This window comes from Centruroides sculpturatus, unplaced genomic scaffold, assembly GCF_000671375.1.
Source record: "Centruroides sculpturatus isolate CEXI.00-Female unplaced genomic scaffold, Cexi_2.0 scaffold680, whole genome shotgun sequence".
Lineage (NCBI taxonomy): Eukaryota > Metazoa > Arthropoda > Arachnida > Scorpiones > Buthidae > Centruroides > Centruroides sculpturatus.
Window position 1 is genome coordinate 386,727 of NW_019384843.1, and position 19,146 is coordinate 405,872.

At 31.5% G+C, this 19,146-nt stretch overlaps 1 protein-coding gene across 1 annotated transcript; it reads right to left on the minus strand.

Annotated features, from left to right (window-relative positions):
* Positions 1-2,938: 2,938 nt before the first annotated feature.
* On the minus strand, positions 2,939-16,486 carry LOC111630346 (exostosin-1-like). Its single transcript, XM_023374439.1, has 8 exons — positions 15,481-16,486; positions 6,295-6,496; positions 5,975-6,094; positions 5,561-5,812; positions 5,018-5,113; positions 4,720-4,809; positions 4,453-4,613; positions 2,939-4,373 (listed from the first exon to the last, which is right to left on the minus strand). Exons 1-8 carry the CDS (start codon positions 16,365-16,367, stop codon positions 4,004-4,006), a joined length of 2,178 nt encoding a protein of 725 aa, XP_023230207.1. The 5' UTR covers positions 16,368-16,486; the 3' UTR covers positions 2,939-4,003.
* Positions 16,487-19,146: the final 2,660 nt, after the last annotated feature.

Below are 19,146 nucleotides of genomic sequence, written 5' to 3' on the forward strand. Positions count from 1 at the left end.
TCAAGGTTTGGATATTCTTCTAGTGGAAGGAAGGGGAGGAAAAAAGTCATCGATAACAATGGCCCGAGGCTGGATCCTCCAGTAAAAAGAAGCCAACAAGCCAATAACAGTGAAGTGAACGAGCCTCAAGGACAGCATAGCTGTTCTCTGGTGTGCTGTTATTCCAAGCAAACATAAGATGCCTTTAAAAGCTTTCTAAATTTACCTGATCCTAATGGCTTTTAGTCTGCGTACAGAAGATGAAACGGGAGTCGTAGCCTTTGGGCTATTCATTAGAAATACTGTACTCCATACGCCTGAGAATTATTGAACAATAGTCTCACAAAGAGCCGAAGCTTGTTTCATTCTTCGATTATCGAAGTTAAGGAAATGAGAAAGAACTTTTTAAAAAAATACATAAAAAATTAATGTATTTGCAAAACTTTTCAACTCTGCCGGATAATATTACATTATTTAATCTTCTTTCTCTCCATTAGTGAAAATAAAGCTGCTGCTTCTTTAAAAAAACACATACCTATTCTTTTTTTTCATGCGATTCCTATTATGAATACGATTTGATGCAAACGCTTTTGTCTTATCATTAAATTACGCTTGTTAAAAGCCGTAAACTTCGTAATTATTTCGATATTTAATTTGAGAAACTCACAAAATTAATTGCAAATTGGCTTTATTAATTCGGTTAGCCTATCGAATTTATTTAAAATCTTTTAATTTAACGCACATAATTATCCGGAATCTAAGATGACAAGAATTCAGATTTTTAAGAAAATACGCCATGTAAATCAATTGAAAATATATTAAATTACCCAATTACTATTTATGGAAACCGTATACCACCAATAGTTTACAGGGTATAACACGCAATCGTCCATATTAAATGACAGTTATGCAAGTTATGAGAAAGAAACAAACAGAATAACAGAAGTCAAACAACACATTCGTAGGCTTTTAATAAACCTTAGCTGACTTCCCCCAGTTGAGAAGTAGCCGTTTTAGTGTACACTGGATGTACTGTACATCATCTAGTCTGAGTACAAATATTGATTTATACACCGTATGTTTGTTTTTCCGCTATTAAAATACCCGTCAGCAATTCTATCCTTAATAACAGGAAATACTTTATCGACTTCATTGTAAAGTAGTGTGACTTAAAGAAACAAATCTTTACGTTTTACCGAGTTATTTGGTGGATATTCTTTTTCGCTATCCGATTTTCAACAGTAAACCGGGGGGATTAGCGGTGCCATCTTGAAAACATAGCGTGATACATTCGCTTCAGGCAGTAACTATAATCTGAAACTTTCTTTTTTCCCCTTCTTTCTTTCTTTTTCTTTCGTTTAAATGATGTTTAATTTATGAACGAAATTTAAAAACTGACCTTTTAATACAGAACTTTTTAATAAGGGCGGGGCCATAATCAAGGTCAATAAAGTTTTGATGACATTCCCCTTGGCAGCGATTCGTTTTATATGCGTGAAAGTTTAGTCAATGTTTCGACATTATGTTACTTCGATTTAACGAAAGGGGGTGGAGGAATAAATAAAAAAAAAGCTGAAAGTTCACCGACATAAATCATTTCGTCGACAAAACGAACATTTTGTATTCAGAATGATTAAAATGCAGCAGAGGCAGAGTAACCAAACCTCTATAAACTATACTGCATAAGTCAATGTACAGTACACATACATACAATATGTACACTACAGCTGCGATTTCGTGTATCACGCATTCGCCTCGCGTGATTATTAGAAAAACTACAGATTACCAACCATCTAATTTTGAATTTTACTACATCGTTTAGTCTCGAAAGTATTTTTATTCGCTAATATTTTTTTATGAATAAAATGCACCTGTTATATATATAATTTCTTTATGAAATTTAGAAGACATAGCACAGCTTATCGAGTAACTCTATTATCTACGAAGAAATGTTATTCGCAATAACACGGCTATATTGCCAATATAGGAAATACCATATCTCTCTCGATAGCCTGTCTTCATTCCGAATGTATTTTGGGATATTTTCTCTTGATCTTAACTTACAAATAACATTTAGTAGCATTCTCATTCCAAATCCGTTGCTATATCAGTTACAACAAAGGTACAACTAGTAAAATTTATATAATTATCCCAGTTGGACTTTCCTTTCTAAAAAAAAACCCCTTCCAATTAAAATAAAATTCCATTATTAATGGAGATTTGTAATACAAAACTTAGGAAAATGAAAATATTAATATTTTAAGAAGGTAAACTATAAAAGATGCATTACTCTATACATCATAGCAAAATATGATATGTAAGTAGTTAAAACCTATTTTTAAATTATAAATGAATATAACAGAGTTACGAAATTAATAACGTATAATATAATTAATTATAATTCATGTTTTTAGAGTTGTATTTGAGATAAATCTACAATATACACACAATTATTAATGTTTGTATAATACAAATAACACTGAACTGTAATTAATTAGTCTTTACATATATATATTATTCAACTGAAGATTGATTAAAGATTCTTAAATATCAAATTTAGATGCCTTCTGTAGTGAATGACACAAGCTAGAAGAATATCATATAAAAATAATTAACTTCAATCTATTGCAGATATAATTCAGTTAAACATTTATTAAGAGTAACGTGAATTATCATTTCAGTTTAAAATGAATTTATTGTATTTTAACTTGAGTAAATTCAAATGTAAAAGAAAAAATTGCTATTAATGAAATTATATAGTTACAAATGAAATAATTTTACTGGTAAGTGTTATTAAAGAGAATTAAATTAATTTAAATTGTTGTGTTATATTTCTTCTGCAATAATCCAAAGGAATTTAACTTTGTTCTCTCTATTCGAACTCCAGTTTACTTCGAGGCGTAGAAAAACACCAACTCGAATAATTACTCGGCATTTAAAATCAAAGACGACAACAGTATTTCCAATAACATTTTATTTTATATCCTATAAAAATAGCAATTTTTTTACCTTATTTATTTTACAGCATTGTAACAACTGTACATGGACACATCATGTTCCAAAAAGGCAGAGAACCATGACAATAAAACATCCAATATGACTTACCTATTATAATAAAACATACAGAGTACACACACACTTGAAAGGCCTATTACAAAAAAATACTAAAAAAGCTGATATGATGTAGGATTGGTTTTCTTTTTTGTTTTTTTATTTTAGTTGAAAGAGTATATTTGTATAAAAAAATTTTTTAACAACTTAGAACAACAAAAAAAATGGCAAAAGAAAAAAAAAAAAAACAAATCAATCTCATAATCTCTTCCATGATTTTTTTTTTCTCTTCAAAGTTGTAAAATTGTGTAGGAATTTTTTTAAAAATAAGTGATTGAGTCCTTTTCTTCTGTAAACATTTCACTGTCAAACATTAGCATGCATACATGTTCATATTTACACAGCACAATGTGTAGTAGTTTAAAAGAAAATTTACAAAAGTTTCACACCTGAATTTTTCTCGAGTAAAGAAACATAAAAATGAAACCTAGATACATACACACGTGTACAAGACCACAAATAGATTCGTTGCTTCTTTTCAGCAAAACCCCGAGTTATTATTACATTTTTTTTTATTTTTTAAATCACGTTTTAATATTGCTACTTTTAAACCATATTATTATTATTTTTTCCTTTATAATTTATGTTTAAATACTTTAAAATAGTTAATTGTACGATAAAAACAGCTGTATTTCAAATACATGTAAAAAAACTGGGAAGAGAGTAATCAGGAAGAACAAAAAAAAAAAAAAAAAAATATAAGAACACTTTGGCATCATAAAACAAGGAAGAGCTGCGATTTTAAATTGACATATATAAAAAACAACAACAACAAAAAAAAAAAAGATTATAAATACTTATCAATGTACGCACCTGAAATTCCTTATTTATAAAATTTAACTTTTGGACTGATTCTTGACCAGATGCACTTACAAAAACAAGAAAAAAACTTTTTTTTTTGTTTTAATATTTACTATCTTCCTCCAACTAGTTCCAGTTTTCGATATTTTTTCCTCAAAGTCGATACGGGATCCTTAAAAAGGACAGGATCGAGCCTCATACTCGATCTTACTAGAGGCACATAGCCAAATATGCTTGCAAAAGTATTGATGCAAGTTTGTCTTTGAACAAAGTGATCTGGATCGTTCCAGGGTGATGGATAGGATTTGCTTCCCGGTAGCATACTCTCTTTGTATTGCTTACGTTGAGTCACTTTAATTGGTGGAAGTTTGGTGACATGGCTGACTAGAAAATTCATCAGTATGTCCTCACAATTCTGAGATTGGTCCACAGTTTTATGAAGTAGACTATTCAGATAGTAAGTGTATAAGTAGTTATAATACCTGTAAATAGGTGACAAAATTTAGAATGCAAATGTTTGTTTTTGTTTTTTTTTTTTCAAATAATGAACTATTAACTTGCCTGTGATAAAAAGCTGCCCCTGTTAAAACAATTGAGTACTCATTGGTCCATTTTGATGTATAACCCCAACAACCTTTAGTATCGTCCCAAAAATGCGATCTGGCAGGATATCCGACAATTCTTTCGGGAAACGATTGCCAGACTTTAAAAGCAAAATCCATCTGTATGTATTTAATAAATAATAAAATTTACTGTTACTTTTCTAAATTACCAAATTTTTAAACAAAAATAATATAAACTTTTTATTTTTAAAATAAATCATATAACCTCTTCTGTCGTCAGGACTGCATCTTCATCCAAACTAAGTACGGCGTCGGTTTGTATAAGGGGATGAGGAAAAAATCGAATTCCGATTGTCTGCGAGGTAAACAAAATCAATACATCAATATCTAAATGATCTAAATACTTAACTTCTAGAGAGTTTTATGTAATTATCTTTTATTGATAATTTCGAGAAAACAGAAGAAATCAAAGCAAGCATCGAATTCAATTTTTCAATGCTGCAGATGTAAATATTATACTTTGGAGATTACAGGCAGAAGAACGTATCCATCAACCCACATACCTTCTGTTGTGGATGGATGAGATTGATGGGCACAGGAGAAGGAGGCCATTTATTCCACAGTGGTGGTGGAGTTTCACTATTCCATATTACTATGATCTGAGAAAGATACCAGAAAAAACAAGTAAATAATCCAACATTTTTTTTTCTTTTCTAGGTAAAGTCTTCATTTCAAAACAGTTTATAAACATAATATCTGATCTATCATATAAATAAAATACTCAATATGAAATTTTTTGAATTGATAAAATTGTAAAATAAAAATGTATTTATTTATTAAATGTGAACTGTTTTATTTCTCAGTATGATAAATTTATACGTAACTCTTTCAAACTAAACGTTTTACTTAAAATTTATCATATTATATAACATATTAATGGTAAATTTTAAATGTAAAAATTATAGTAAACTCTGAATATAAAAGTTACTTTTATGACTAAAACTATTGCATAAAATTAAAGATTTTTGCATTTAAATGCGAACCGATACAGTAAATTAATAGTGTACTTTAAATCGACTTAACAATAGACGAGGGCATTAACCCACCCTGGCCACATTGGTCGACTTTGATACGTTTCTAATGAGTCGCAATAGAGGAGACGAATGGGTGAGAGTTGGAATGGCTGCGTAGATAACGGTCGTGAATTTCGTGTGGGGACGGGTTCCTAATGTATGGAGATGGAATGGATAGTCCCGCAGATTATCGGAGAACTGGGGCAACATGACTAACGCCCCCGGATGCGAGTTCCAAACTTTCGACGTGCGGACGATGTGCGTATGAATTCTCTCTTTAATGATCTACGACAGAAATAAAAAAATAAAAAAATTTAATCAATAAAACAGAGTTTCTAGTATAAAAAATCTTTTAAATCCGTCCCAATCTGGGTTGCAATCAAAATTTAATTAAACCGAGTGCAGCTGTCGATCTGTCAAGGTGGATTCAAAATACGAAGCACTCACCTCGAGCGTAGTCATGACTATCTTTTCTACAGAAGAGAAATAAGTCTCCCATAACACTTGTGTCTGTTGACAATAGGAAGCAACCTTTTCACTGGGGATAGAACGGACAATATCTGGAACCTTAACAGGAAAAAAAAAGGAGAAAAATGTAATCAGAGAACGCATCTCGCTAGTTATTGCATCGGAAGTCGGCGAGATTAATATATTTTTTTTGTTGTTTGACATATTTCCCACGAGTAATTTCTCAATGAGTACGATGGTCCCTTGGATCCGAGTGTCAACGCACGCGCGCCGTTCATCCATCAAACAAACATCCTTACCTGCAACAACAGTCTCTCGTCGGCCCAAACGGCAGCTTTATTCCAGTCAATCACTTCGGAAAATGGTAGTTCCCACCCGTTACTTAGCAACACGGGCACACAACCCGCTTGAAGGGCTTCCAAGAAGCGGAAGGAACCCAGACGACGCCCTCTCGGGACCAAACAGAATGTTGCATTCTGCAACAACACCCGATAGTCGTACCTGCGAAAAAAAAATAAAATAAAATAACGCCTATGTATATTAAGATTTCCTATCATTTTCTACGAATTTAGCCATCCGAGATGGATTTCTTTGGCCATGTTTAATGCTCAATTTATAATTTGACTGGGCGGTGAAGGACGGTAAAGAATGGCGTAGGAGAAAATGACTAGAAACGATTTTGAAACTGCCACATCAATCTGACGACGTTCTTCGCCAATAAGAAATGCCTGCAGAGAACAGATTTAACGGGACGATAACGTAGAAGCAAATAATACATGGAAGAAGCCCAAAGCTACTTTAGAGGCATCAATTAAATACACACATTCATCACACCGAGAAAACTCATTGGTAAAAAGTGGTCTCATCGCCATTCCAGTGTGCGTGTGGTTTTTTTTTCCATTCTTTTTTTCTCTCTCTCTCTTCTCCAAAAAATCAAATGGTTTTAAATTGCTGGCGTAATTAAAGTGGTAGCGTTGAAATGTAGGTCATTGGGCTAAAGCTTACACCTACAATGTAATTAGTTTTGAGTGATTTACAGTTACGTTGCGTAAATTGAATGGGGAAAAGACGCTTAACTCTTTTCAATCCTAGCTAGCGAGGGGGAGAAATTCTAATTAAAACTTTCGGAGAAATTTAACTGAAATCTCGACATTTTTTCTTTTTTTTTTTTTAAATTGCGACAAACACCTTTGTACATTATCGTAGGAGTTTATAAAATTACGAAATGGCTCATAACTTTAAGTGACGAACACGAAAATTCGGAAGCGCAAACTGAATAAAAATTGCTTTTCACTTAATCTCTAGAATAAAATCTAACTGGAGTTTTCAAATTTCGTTTCCCTCCTTTCTTCCCCAGTGTTTAAAGGTGAAATTAAACGTGGCACTGCTTTAAAATGACATAATTCTACCAATGATTCATACCGAAATGAGTCACGTGAAGCCAAAGAAATGTTAATTGTTTTAAAAGTTGGAATGATTTATGGGAGTAAAAATAAAATAATAATAAAAAAAAAGTATTTAAGAAACTATTTTCCGAATATGGCGTTCGTAAATGTCACATTATAATTTAAAATTTCTACTTATTTTTAATTTCCCCATAGACTACCATTCATAATTTTATCGGGCCATATCGACTAATCTTTAATTATCGGTAAATTAACTATTTTATTTCGACGTGAGTAAGATAATGAGTTCGATTATGCATACCTTTAGATAAGAGAGGACAATCTACCATCATCCAATATCTCTTTCAGGCACAGAATTTGGGTCTTTTTTTTTTAAAAAAAAATTCCTGCCTGCGCCCATTTTTAAATGATTAATTAATTTACTTACAAAATTAACAAACAATTTTCAATTGTTTTTATTTATTTATTTATTACTTTTAAATTTGAAATTATTGCATTTTTATAAACATTTTCCAGGAATGACAGGTGTTTTACCGTGTTCTAACACGTGCTTCCATCCCCTCTACACTCACCTGAATCGTAATAAACATATTTTATAGCGAATTTCGCTTGTGTAATTAAATTAAATTATAGTTTATGTTGTATAATTATAAATATTTTAAATATTACTTATATATATATATATTTGTCTATTTAGAATTCTAGGAAGATATTAGTAATACGATGATAAATATTTTATTATATTCTAGATATATCTTTTCTAATTTATTTTATTTAAACTTTAATAAAATATTTATTATTTGTCTTAATATTTTCATTATGTATTCATGAAGTAAGTCTTGATATTTTGTCGAGTAAACAAATATTTGTTATTCTTTACTGCATGAGGATTTAAAGAAAAAAAAAAATAATATGAATCATCTTATCTATTTCCTTATGTCTAGTTTCGAATTCTGTTTAGTTTATGGAAACGTATTAAAATATAAAGTATATATATATATACTTTTAAAGCATGTTTACGTCGAATTCTTTCTTGCTTACTGCTTACACGCCCAACGAAGATGTAAACATTAATTATTTTAGCAAAAACTTATCTTAATTGTTTACTAGAAAACCATATTTTTTTATTGCAAAACCTTGATATTTATTCCTAGTAACACGTCGATAATAAATCACTATGAAATCCTCGACCTTCAAAAACCGGAAAAAGGAAGTTTATGTTAGTATACTCTTAGCATTCTGATTGCAACAGCTTTCTTATTATTCCTAAATCATCATCGTCATAATCAATGTTTACTTCGGAGATGATATTTCGAGTAAAATCATCGATAGCAATACAATATTTTACTTTATCATCATCGACTGTAATGTAAATATTGTTTTGAAAGCATCATCATCGACTGTGTATAGGCCTATATAATATTTGAGCTAACATTATCGATTATATTTTGTACTATATCTATTAAATTGACACGTAAATCAGCATATAAAACCTTAAAACAAAATTACAAGATGTACCTCATCCATTCTGGATTGTTAAGAGAATTCAATGGATTTATAAAACATCATTTTTTATTTTCTTTAAACATTTAATATACATACTTTTATTAAATATCGGAATCCTTTTCTTATTCATTGTATGACCAATAATTCAAACAGGAAAAGATACGGCAGAATGTATCTCGGCTATACCACTCGTTTAGATCTTATCTCTTCTTCATCCGCTAACAAGAAGCATCTTACGTAATCAATAATTTTCCAATTTTCCTAACTTCCTTATCTTCTTTGACCATACAATACCGGGCGAGAATTTAACTGGTATAGATTATTATTTATATTCCACTAATCTGGTAAATCTGAAATGCTAACAACATCCGAATACGACAAAGTATCGTTTTACCTTCTAAAACCCTACTTAGATACGATTTTCTTTTTTTTTAATCAGAAAATTATCTCACTAATTAACGTCGACTGAAACTAATTGCATTGAGTGAGAAAAATATATATATTTTTTTCCTTCCCCTCTTATCAACCGCAACTCTAATTGATTCTGTAGCTCCTTCCAAGCTAGGATTAATCGCTACGTAGGTAGCCTTCCAGGTAAGATTACTTAAAAGCTACAACTGATTAGACAAGTGTTTCGTCGCTTAAATCCTTTAAACAATTATCCATTAAGCGTCTATTCCTATTAAAATACGAACATAGTAACATTCGAGACTTATTCCACCCACAGTTCGTGAGATGTTACGATAAACAAGTTTAAAAATAGCAGTATCAGTTATAGAAGTTGCACCTTACATCTCCATCCACACGTGCACCTTCTATAATTACTTTTGCCAACACAAAACACGTCACAAAATTAGATAACTTTTCTATATAAGCTTACGTGATTAGAGATCACGTAACCCTACACCCATAAGTGGGAAACTCCGCAGCTGCAACACCCCCCAGAAAATCGCTTTTAAAGCTTAGGAATTTAATCACGTAGCTCCTGTTTGAATAGAAGATTGCCAACTGTGTTTATAAATATAAAAAAAAAAAAAAGAGGGAGAAAAATCCTAGCGTTTACAGAAAGACAAACAACGAAGGGAACGTATGCCAAAGCGTAAATACAGAGGCAGAAACAAACATCATCAGGGGGAGAAAAAATTCCTAACTGGGTATCGATCGATTTCAACAAGTTAGCCCTCGGCCCTCCGAATAAGTTAAACGTAGAAATGTAGCCGGTCCTGCCTATAAAGGAAGGCTGAGTCAGCTGCATTTCAGTCTCAAAGCACACAAATAAAAATCGATTCTACTCTGACCGTACAAGGTTCGATGGATAATGGTTCCGTGTGTATGGACTCGATAAAAATTCCAGCCAACGCCACTAACACCGTTTTAAAACGGTCCTCTCTAATTATTAACCCGTTTTCTACGCCGACATTTGATCCTGCCGGGCTTCCAAACTGTCGTCCTTGATAAGAACAAGCAGTCGCAGATGTTACAAGTCAATTATGAAATGACAGCTCCTCTTTGTGCCACTAAACATAAACCCATTTATCCCCCGAGTCAGAAAAATCAGTTTGTAAATTTCATTAACGCTACTTGACCATAAAAACTATCGGCGCCAACTCGAGTCGCAGATTTTTTAAATGTCTTTTAATCTGATTGTCTTGGCGCTAAGTGGCCAGTTTAAGTTCTTGATCGCTTAATTAATTCTAATATTGTTACTTAAAATTTATCTTAAGAGGGGGTGGAAAGAAAAATAATAATAATAATAAAAAAAAAGCCATTCACTTTTTCCTCTTTCATAATCACACAAATTGCCGCAATATCGAATTATGAGTTAAAATTAACAATAGAATTACCCTTTAAACTGTCGTTTTTGAGGAGGAAGGTCGCTTCTGACGACTCCAAGACGAGGAGGAAGGGGAAGGAAATAATTAAAAAAAATAGACACGTGGGAGGTCTCCGAAGTCGGTCGATCGGTTCGTATCTCGGTAGCAGAGATTAATGAAAGAACGTAGTTAGTCAAGTTGTGTTACACGTGCGCAAATAGGAGTGCGAAGAAAGAGGCACACCTCCCCACTCCTCGGAGTCGAGCTATTTATCATAGGTATAGGGGAAGCGCTGATTAGCCGGCCTTGGCGTGCGTTAATCTATCATTTCGGCTTTGATAACCCATCTCCTGTCTTGTCTGCAATTACTCTATTAAAATTGGTGTGAAAGTCGTTGATTTTGAGTCGCCGATTAATCACTCGACCACTGTCGAAATATGACAACTGCGGACGTCTGGGTTCCGGAATTCTCGTCTAGATCGAGAACGCCATTAAAAATCACTAAAACCTATCTAATTCGGATGTTGAGGAGTGCTTTTATTAAGCAACATTCCACCGGAACGACCGGAGGAATCTTAGGTGGAATCTCAATTATTGACGAGACGCCACAGACTCGACCCCGGTTCGATCAATCCTTACCCTTCTCGCATCACGTGACGGGCTTCTCCCTCCTCTTCCAATGAAAGTTTCATGCTGCGAATAAATGTGCTGGCATGCCACCCTCTCGTGTCACGGATGGCGGGACTCATGCAAACCCGCTTCAATCAATACTTGATCAAAGTTACGCCCCACCTAGAAATGGCAATAAGACGGACGGGATTCGAGAAAATCACCGTAACGGCAGCTGCAACACCATTCTAGATATTTAAAAGCTTTTTAAAAAAAATGGTTCTTGCTCGCTTCGAAAAAGCGAAAGACCAGGAAGAACGTGACAGATTCCTAATCTACCCTCGCCAGACCTTAAACAAGATGCCTTTATAACAAGAAAACAAAACGATAAGGCCGAACGAGACGGTGTTGCAATAAACTAGAAGAGCAGACGTCCCGACGACCTTCCATTTGTAGGGAGGACGCGGTATCTGTCGCAAGATGAGCCATTAGGGTGTCACAGAGTCGAGATAAGGCACACCCAAAAATGAGAAAGTCCTAGGAATCGAGTGGACGCCTACGCTGATACACAACAAAGAAAAATGCTTCTAGAAGGATGTGGGCGAACGAAACCTCTTTTTTTTTTTTAATTAAAAAAACCTTGCCCCGACGAAAGGATGCCGTTATAATATAACCGTAAAAAGTCAAAGAGCGAATTCGTATCTGTCTTGTACGGGAACGAGTGTACAACAGGTAAACCCAGGTGTTTTGCCGGATTGAGTAAGGTGATCCCCAGACTATTATGTAGAGTATCTTTATGGAAATGCAAAGCCAGGCGAGACAGATGGAGGGAAAAAATCGTCCCACTTCCTGCTACAAATTTTTTTATTTATTTTTTTTTTATTAAAAGAAGGGAAGTGGAAGGAACAGGTTTTGTGAAAGAGTGTCTTTGAAGTTCACTCACCTTTCTCACGGTCATCAACCAGTTCTAAGAACAATAATTTTCGACTTTACCAAAACATCCTTTACTATATATAGATGACGTGTAGGAAGTGTAAGATATTTTTCTTCTCTAAACGTTCTAGAGAAAAAGATACCCGCTACCACCTGTTTATTCGTTTCCCATTCCGCAAACAACCGTATACAGAAATAAAAAAACTGGTACTTAAAGTCCAAGGTTATCCTTATTATAGATACAACAAAACCATTGTTCCTAAAAATACTAAACGATAGGTAATTGTATTTAACAGGTTACCAATTAAAATGTTGTATGTATATATACAGTACTCCGTAAATTGAAATCTTAATTAACTAAATACCTTTAGGGATGAGTTTCTTTTAACTGTAAATAAGCTGCTTAAACGTTCTAGTTATCTTTCCATTACAGCTGTAACTTAGGCATGAATGGAGGGAATACTACTACATCAGCTATATATTTATTTCACTAAAGCTATTGTAGAAAAATAAATATTTGTAGATTTTGAATAGGTATATATACATGTATTGTATGCAATTGTAGTCCAGAAATGGAAGTTTAATCTCAAAATAAACATGAAAAATAATAAAAATTGCATATTGTAAAATAATAATAAACATTTTTATCAGAAGTTATAACAAATTATATCATGATTCATTAATATCTTCCTTTTTTTCTTATTTTTAAACTAGTTATTCAAACAAACTCCCATTGAGATCAATAGAAATTTTTGTGATGAGAATTTTTATGTATTTAGATAACAAAGTTTATTAAGAATAAAACTGCAACACTTATAGATGATGCTTACAGATTTTAATAACCTAATTATGTGCTTTTTTTACGTATCCTAGAAATGTTAAAACTTACTTTTCGAATTTTTAACATTTACAACCATTTAATTAATTAATATGCAATTTAATCTTCTCGAAATGTATGCGTCAAAGGTATTATTGTGAAACCAAATTAGCCTTTATACGAATTTCCCTGACTTTTTGACCTATATATTATTTTTAATAATACTTTTGTTAAGAAACAGACTAAAAATTTGTGTTTGAAATTTTCTGTATGACAAATTAGAGAAATTAAATTTCTTACTTTTATTATTAACAATTTGTTATCAAAGGAGGAAAATGTACATTTCCGGGATGTCTTGTCAAAGCACTCCATTCAATATATCCTGTTTGTTTCTTTTAATTGGGCGTAGACAACGTAACAACTCGGACATCATTTGTAGATATGTGTATTGAATTGGTATTATTGTCAAATTAAACTGTTTTATACATGTTATTACTCGGAAACATCTATCCTACAGTTGCTATTAACATGTATATTGTGTACTTATCGAAATAAAAATTCTGTTAGTCAAAAGCTGGCCAAGATAACCATCCAAAATGCAGCAGATAATTTTTTTTCCTTGTAAATATGACACTGGAAGTTTATCCAAGCTGTGAGCTCATATGTTTGGAGTCTGGCAATAGCATCACTGGTTCCAGAAAGAGAACTTGGAAATGCCATTTGACTTAATAAAATATAACATGGTAGAAGAAATTTGCTGAAATAGCACTTATGTAACTGCCAGTTTTTATCTCATTCTAAACTGAAAAACCGTCTATTGTGAAGTTGGATAACGCATAAATAAAACAAAAAAGATAGAAGAACAGTAGTATTTTTATTGTTTATGTGACAACCAGTTCTATTTAGTGTATATAAATATGATATACAGCTTGTTGTATGCTATACTTTGGTACTGTTTTCAAAATTTTACTTCTGATAGTTCTACAAGAAAATAATCTTTCTTTAGTTCTTACTAGGGAACAATCCAACTGACAATAGAGATCACTCATGCCGAGTTTGGCGATAATCATGCAGACTGAAAACGACCTATTGTTTCTTTATCCGGTGCCAGTAAAAATTTTATATTTACAGTGAAAATATTTACAAAATTTAAATAAATTTTATAAACATATTTCTTATCAATAGAGATCACTCATGCCGGGTTTGGCGATAATCATGCAGACTGAAAACGACCTATTGTTTCTTTATCCGGTGCCAGTGAAAATTTTATATTTACAGTGGGTGATCGGTTAACGAACATAATCCGTTCCAAGACTTTGTTCGTTATCCGAATTGTTCGTTAACCGATTATCGATTTACCATAGGTTTCTATGGGAATTTGATTAATTCGTTCTGGAGACCTCCAAAAAAATAAAAAATATAGACTATACTTTCTTATTACGTTTATTTATATGTAATAATAAAAATTAAAAACTGTATTAATCCTTTCGTTCTTATATAATAAAATATCAATTCACGTATTAAATTTTTGAGATGTGTTCATAATTTAAAATCATGCCCTTACTACTTCAGGAAGTATGTTTAATTTCCCTGCAATTGTTTTAAAACAAGATAAGATAGTAATGTAGACAGGCAATTAAATTATTCCAGCTTTTTCCCTGTAAAATTACTTATAAAAATTGTGTAAAATTTTATAATACAACTACGACTTTCCTATAATAAGAAGTTGCACATTTCATTTTATTTCTTAAATTAAATGATATAAGTTTATGCATTATTTGAATAAAATTGGATAAATATTTTTGTAGGAAAGAATAATATCAAAGTTTATATGACATCATTATACAAACACTATAAATTATAATGACTGATTATTTTATGTGCATGGAATAAAAATTGAAATTTTTAAATGGAAAACCAAAGGTCTATATTTAGGTGTAATTTTTCATTTTAATTTCAGTGTATTTTTAAAACAATTTCACACGTAACATTAACTAGAAAACAGTCCGATTATACAAGTAATATATATTCAAAACGTTGGTATATTTTATTGTATAAATACCAAAAAATAATTTATTCATTTTAACTGTAATATAAGCATATTATTCTATAATATTGAGTGAATGTAATCTGTGTAAAAATATAAACTTTTACATATATTTAAATCTTATCAAATTTTCTTGTTTACCTAAAAAAATATAATGATTTGCTTGCAAATTTAAGCAATTGATAATAAAACGCTCACTTCAGCAAGCTGTTATAACAGTATCTGATTATATACGTTAACCTTTATCTTTGTGTCAAAATGTAAAAAGATACATGAAATAATTTGTCGATACATGGTACATTCAAGATTTTATGTTTTAAAGAATATTTCATGTAAATTATTGTAAATCCTACCTGTCATATTCTTTATTATCCTGTTCACATCTTGCATCTTTCATTTCTTTCCACTTCTTTCCATGTTTACAAGTAGTGAGCAAGATAATGTCCTTTCCGTTATGGAGGTGGTAGAGGGAATTTCTGGTCTCCGAACCTATTCCGTAGAGATATCTTTTGCCTTTAAATACAAGCAAGTACTTCTTATTGGGAGGAAAGTTTCTAGTCGAAAGCAGACCGCCTTCCCCGCCTTTCTCGGGATGGGATTTGGGAAAAAGAGGTAAAGAAATGTCAAATCTTGGCCTAAAATTAGCAAGTGATAGACTGGCTTTAGCTAGAATAGCATCACCGAGATCAAAACCAAGGTCTTCATTATAATCTGGCCAGGTACCAGAGTACAAATTGAACACTAAATGATTTCTTCCATGGTTCCACAGTTTTTGATGATGCATAAGCTTGGCTTGTATATCTTTAACATAATCAGGACTAAGTGTGTCTCTATCCAGTGTATCCAGGGCCAAGACAAACAGACAAGCTTGACTAGGATCTTGGGTGGAATACCTGGATTCTTGAATCACATTCAGTATGCTTCTATATGTGGAAGAAATCCTCTCTTCTACAGGATAGACATACACTTTGAAGTCCTTACGGCACATGTCGAAATCAAAACATGTTTCCATCCTACATTGTGACGATTTATAAGTGATACTTCTTTCGTAACGTCTCTGACGCGGGGATAGAACCAAATCGTCGGGAGAATCGTCCTCTGATTCCGTGTAGGAACGATGTTCCAATAAACCAATGTTGTCGTCGTCGCCATCTTGTCTTAAACGAAACGAACCGAAATAACATAACACTAAAAATGCACAGCTGATGAGGACCAGTAAGTAACGCTTTTTAGCTTGCATTTGTTGACCAACTCAACACTGATGCTATCCGTTCACTTCATCTTCCACTATCTCCTCCGCAAGCGAACGACCGACACAACCGGCGCTGACGCCATCTTGCTCCGACCACGTGACCACGCATACTACTGACCTCTACCGGACAAGAGAATCAAAAATTTTCGCCTCCATTTTTCACTTTACACATCTCTCTTTCACTCTAATCGTTCTGCTTTATGAGTTTAATCGTAAACACACACACACACACAAAAAATAATTTTTAATTAACATTCAATAAAAATCATTGCAAGATTTATTAGTCTCTTTCTAAGGAAACATTTTTTTTTTCATCAATTAGATCACATCGAGATACTCTCGCTAATTTACTGAGAAATAACAACAGTAAATTCACTTCGCAATTATTAATTAGATATCTAATTTTAATCGTCATTAAAATTCAAAATTGTTTATCCCTTTAATAAATTAATTACGTTATTTTTCCTATTCCCGACGATCGCATTGCCATCTGACGAGAACAAATAAAAATAATACTAACCCTTTTTTTCCATAAAAATCTTTGGGAAATTTTGTGAAAAACGAATTTATTAAATTAATTCAAAATTTATTATATAAATTCACAAATAAAGATTTGGTATATATTCATCAGAATCGCTTCATCAAGGCAATCTACTCATACACAAAATTCCGATTACTTTTTTTGTACTCATTTCACTGTAAATTAATAATTTTGAACAGCACGTGAATATATGAAGCAGGGAAATTCCTGTTTATCTTTACCACAGATTTCTCCATCGCTTCCTGTAATTTAATATTTTAGGCGCTCTCCCGACTTGTATATCTTTTACAGTTTTATCAAGAAATAACCTTACGATTTTCACTGATGACCTTTCTGAGTAATCATACCAACAGAAACCAAGTCAATTCCTTCCTGTAAAAAGATTTTAATTGAAAAAAAAGCGTGCAATTTCGTGCGTAATACCCATTCGTATCAATGACGCAAGTCATAAGTATCGCAAGACACGCGTCAAACTAAGGAAATTTCACATCTTCCATTACATTCGTAATGTTTCCTGTATATAGATTAAGAATAGAAACACAATCGTTAATTATTTCGTGCTATAAATATACAAAAATCAATTTGAAGTTAATATAAAATAGAATTTCAAATTCAAAAATTAAGTCATAAAAAGTTTTTATCGTTGGCTACATCATTTAGATAATAAAAAAAACACGGTTTCTGGCGATTTCCAAATAAATTATCATAAATAAACTAGCAGGAAAAAAAAGTTTTGAAGATTAAAAATATTTACTAAACTTCCATTTAGTTTTTTTTTTAAAGTGTATAAATGTAACATCACATCAATAAAATCAAGGGATTATCTGAACGTTTTGGAAGTAATATTTAATAAAATTAAATCGATTTATAATTTTCTGATAGAGAAAAAAAATTTATAATTTTTCTTCTTTTTTTAATTGTAAAATTATCTCCTTACATCAATTGGTACCAAGCAGAAGTTTCTCCATTGTGTCACGCTATAGTTTGGTGTTCAGATATAAATTTTGATATTATATACAATTATACTATTTCGAAATATTTTCAAAATCAATTTTTTTTATTTTAAGAATTAATTAAAATTGGATATGAAATTGTATTTTTCAATTTGGATTTATTATTTTGGTTGTGTTTGGTTATTTATGCTAAAATATAACTTAATTCAGTTAGGAAATAAATAAATAAAAAAAGTACTGTGAATAACAATATTCTATTCACTTAAGTTATTCACCCGTAACCAGGTTTTTTCATTGTCTGCTAAATCATTTTACATTGTCTATCAGAGTGCTCTTTGTGCAACTACAGTAATAAACCTACAACTAAAAAAAATTCCATTGATCTTCGTCCATTTTGTTATAAAATTTTCAAAAAAAAATTCATATTTAAAGGGCATTCATTCAAAATTTATCCAATCCAAATTAAATTTTAATATTTCCAGAATATTAAATGTTAATTATTATTATTATTTTTTTTTACAATTTTTTATTAGTCTTAATGTATTAAAAACTAAAATCTTAGATTTCTCTCCAGTATATTTAATTATAAAATATTTATTGTTACCATAATTTTGAGAATTATTATAAAAACCTTGAGAATTTGAACAAACAGGAAAGTTGGCTTGTCCTGAGGGCTTTAACACATTAAAGTATATATTTTTTGCACTTTTACCAGGTTAAAATTTCCTGTTTGGTTACTAGGAAGATTGCCATTGTGATAAGATTTCAACATATATTTTCCTCTTCGGTTAATATTGTGTACATGGAATAATATAAATAATATTGAATTTTGAAATTAGGTTGTCTGTTCATTATTTATTATTATGCTTATCATTCACTTGTTGTGTGTTGTTTCTTAATCTGTAGAGGAAGTTTACCCCTTTCTCTAACTTTCCTTATTGCATATCACACAATTAGTCATGTGAAATTTAATCTAATGGCTATTTAGATTGCCATTAGATTAAATTATAGGTAAATGTGTTAATCTTTCGTTATTATTTTCTGTGTAATTTTGTCCATAATTAATTCTGGTTTTAAACTTTGTATCTTGAAGATCACCAATTTTATATTGATGTATTTTTAGAGTTTATTATTATTTCTCTAATTTCATATTCTGAAGTACATTAAGTTCATACTATATTGAGTTAATTTAAAAAGTATGTATGTATATTAAATTTAAGCATGTTTTACAAATCAACTTTTGATTATTTAAAATGGGAAGAACAGATTATCA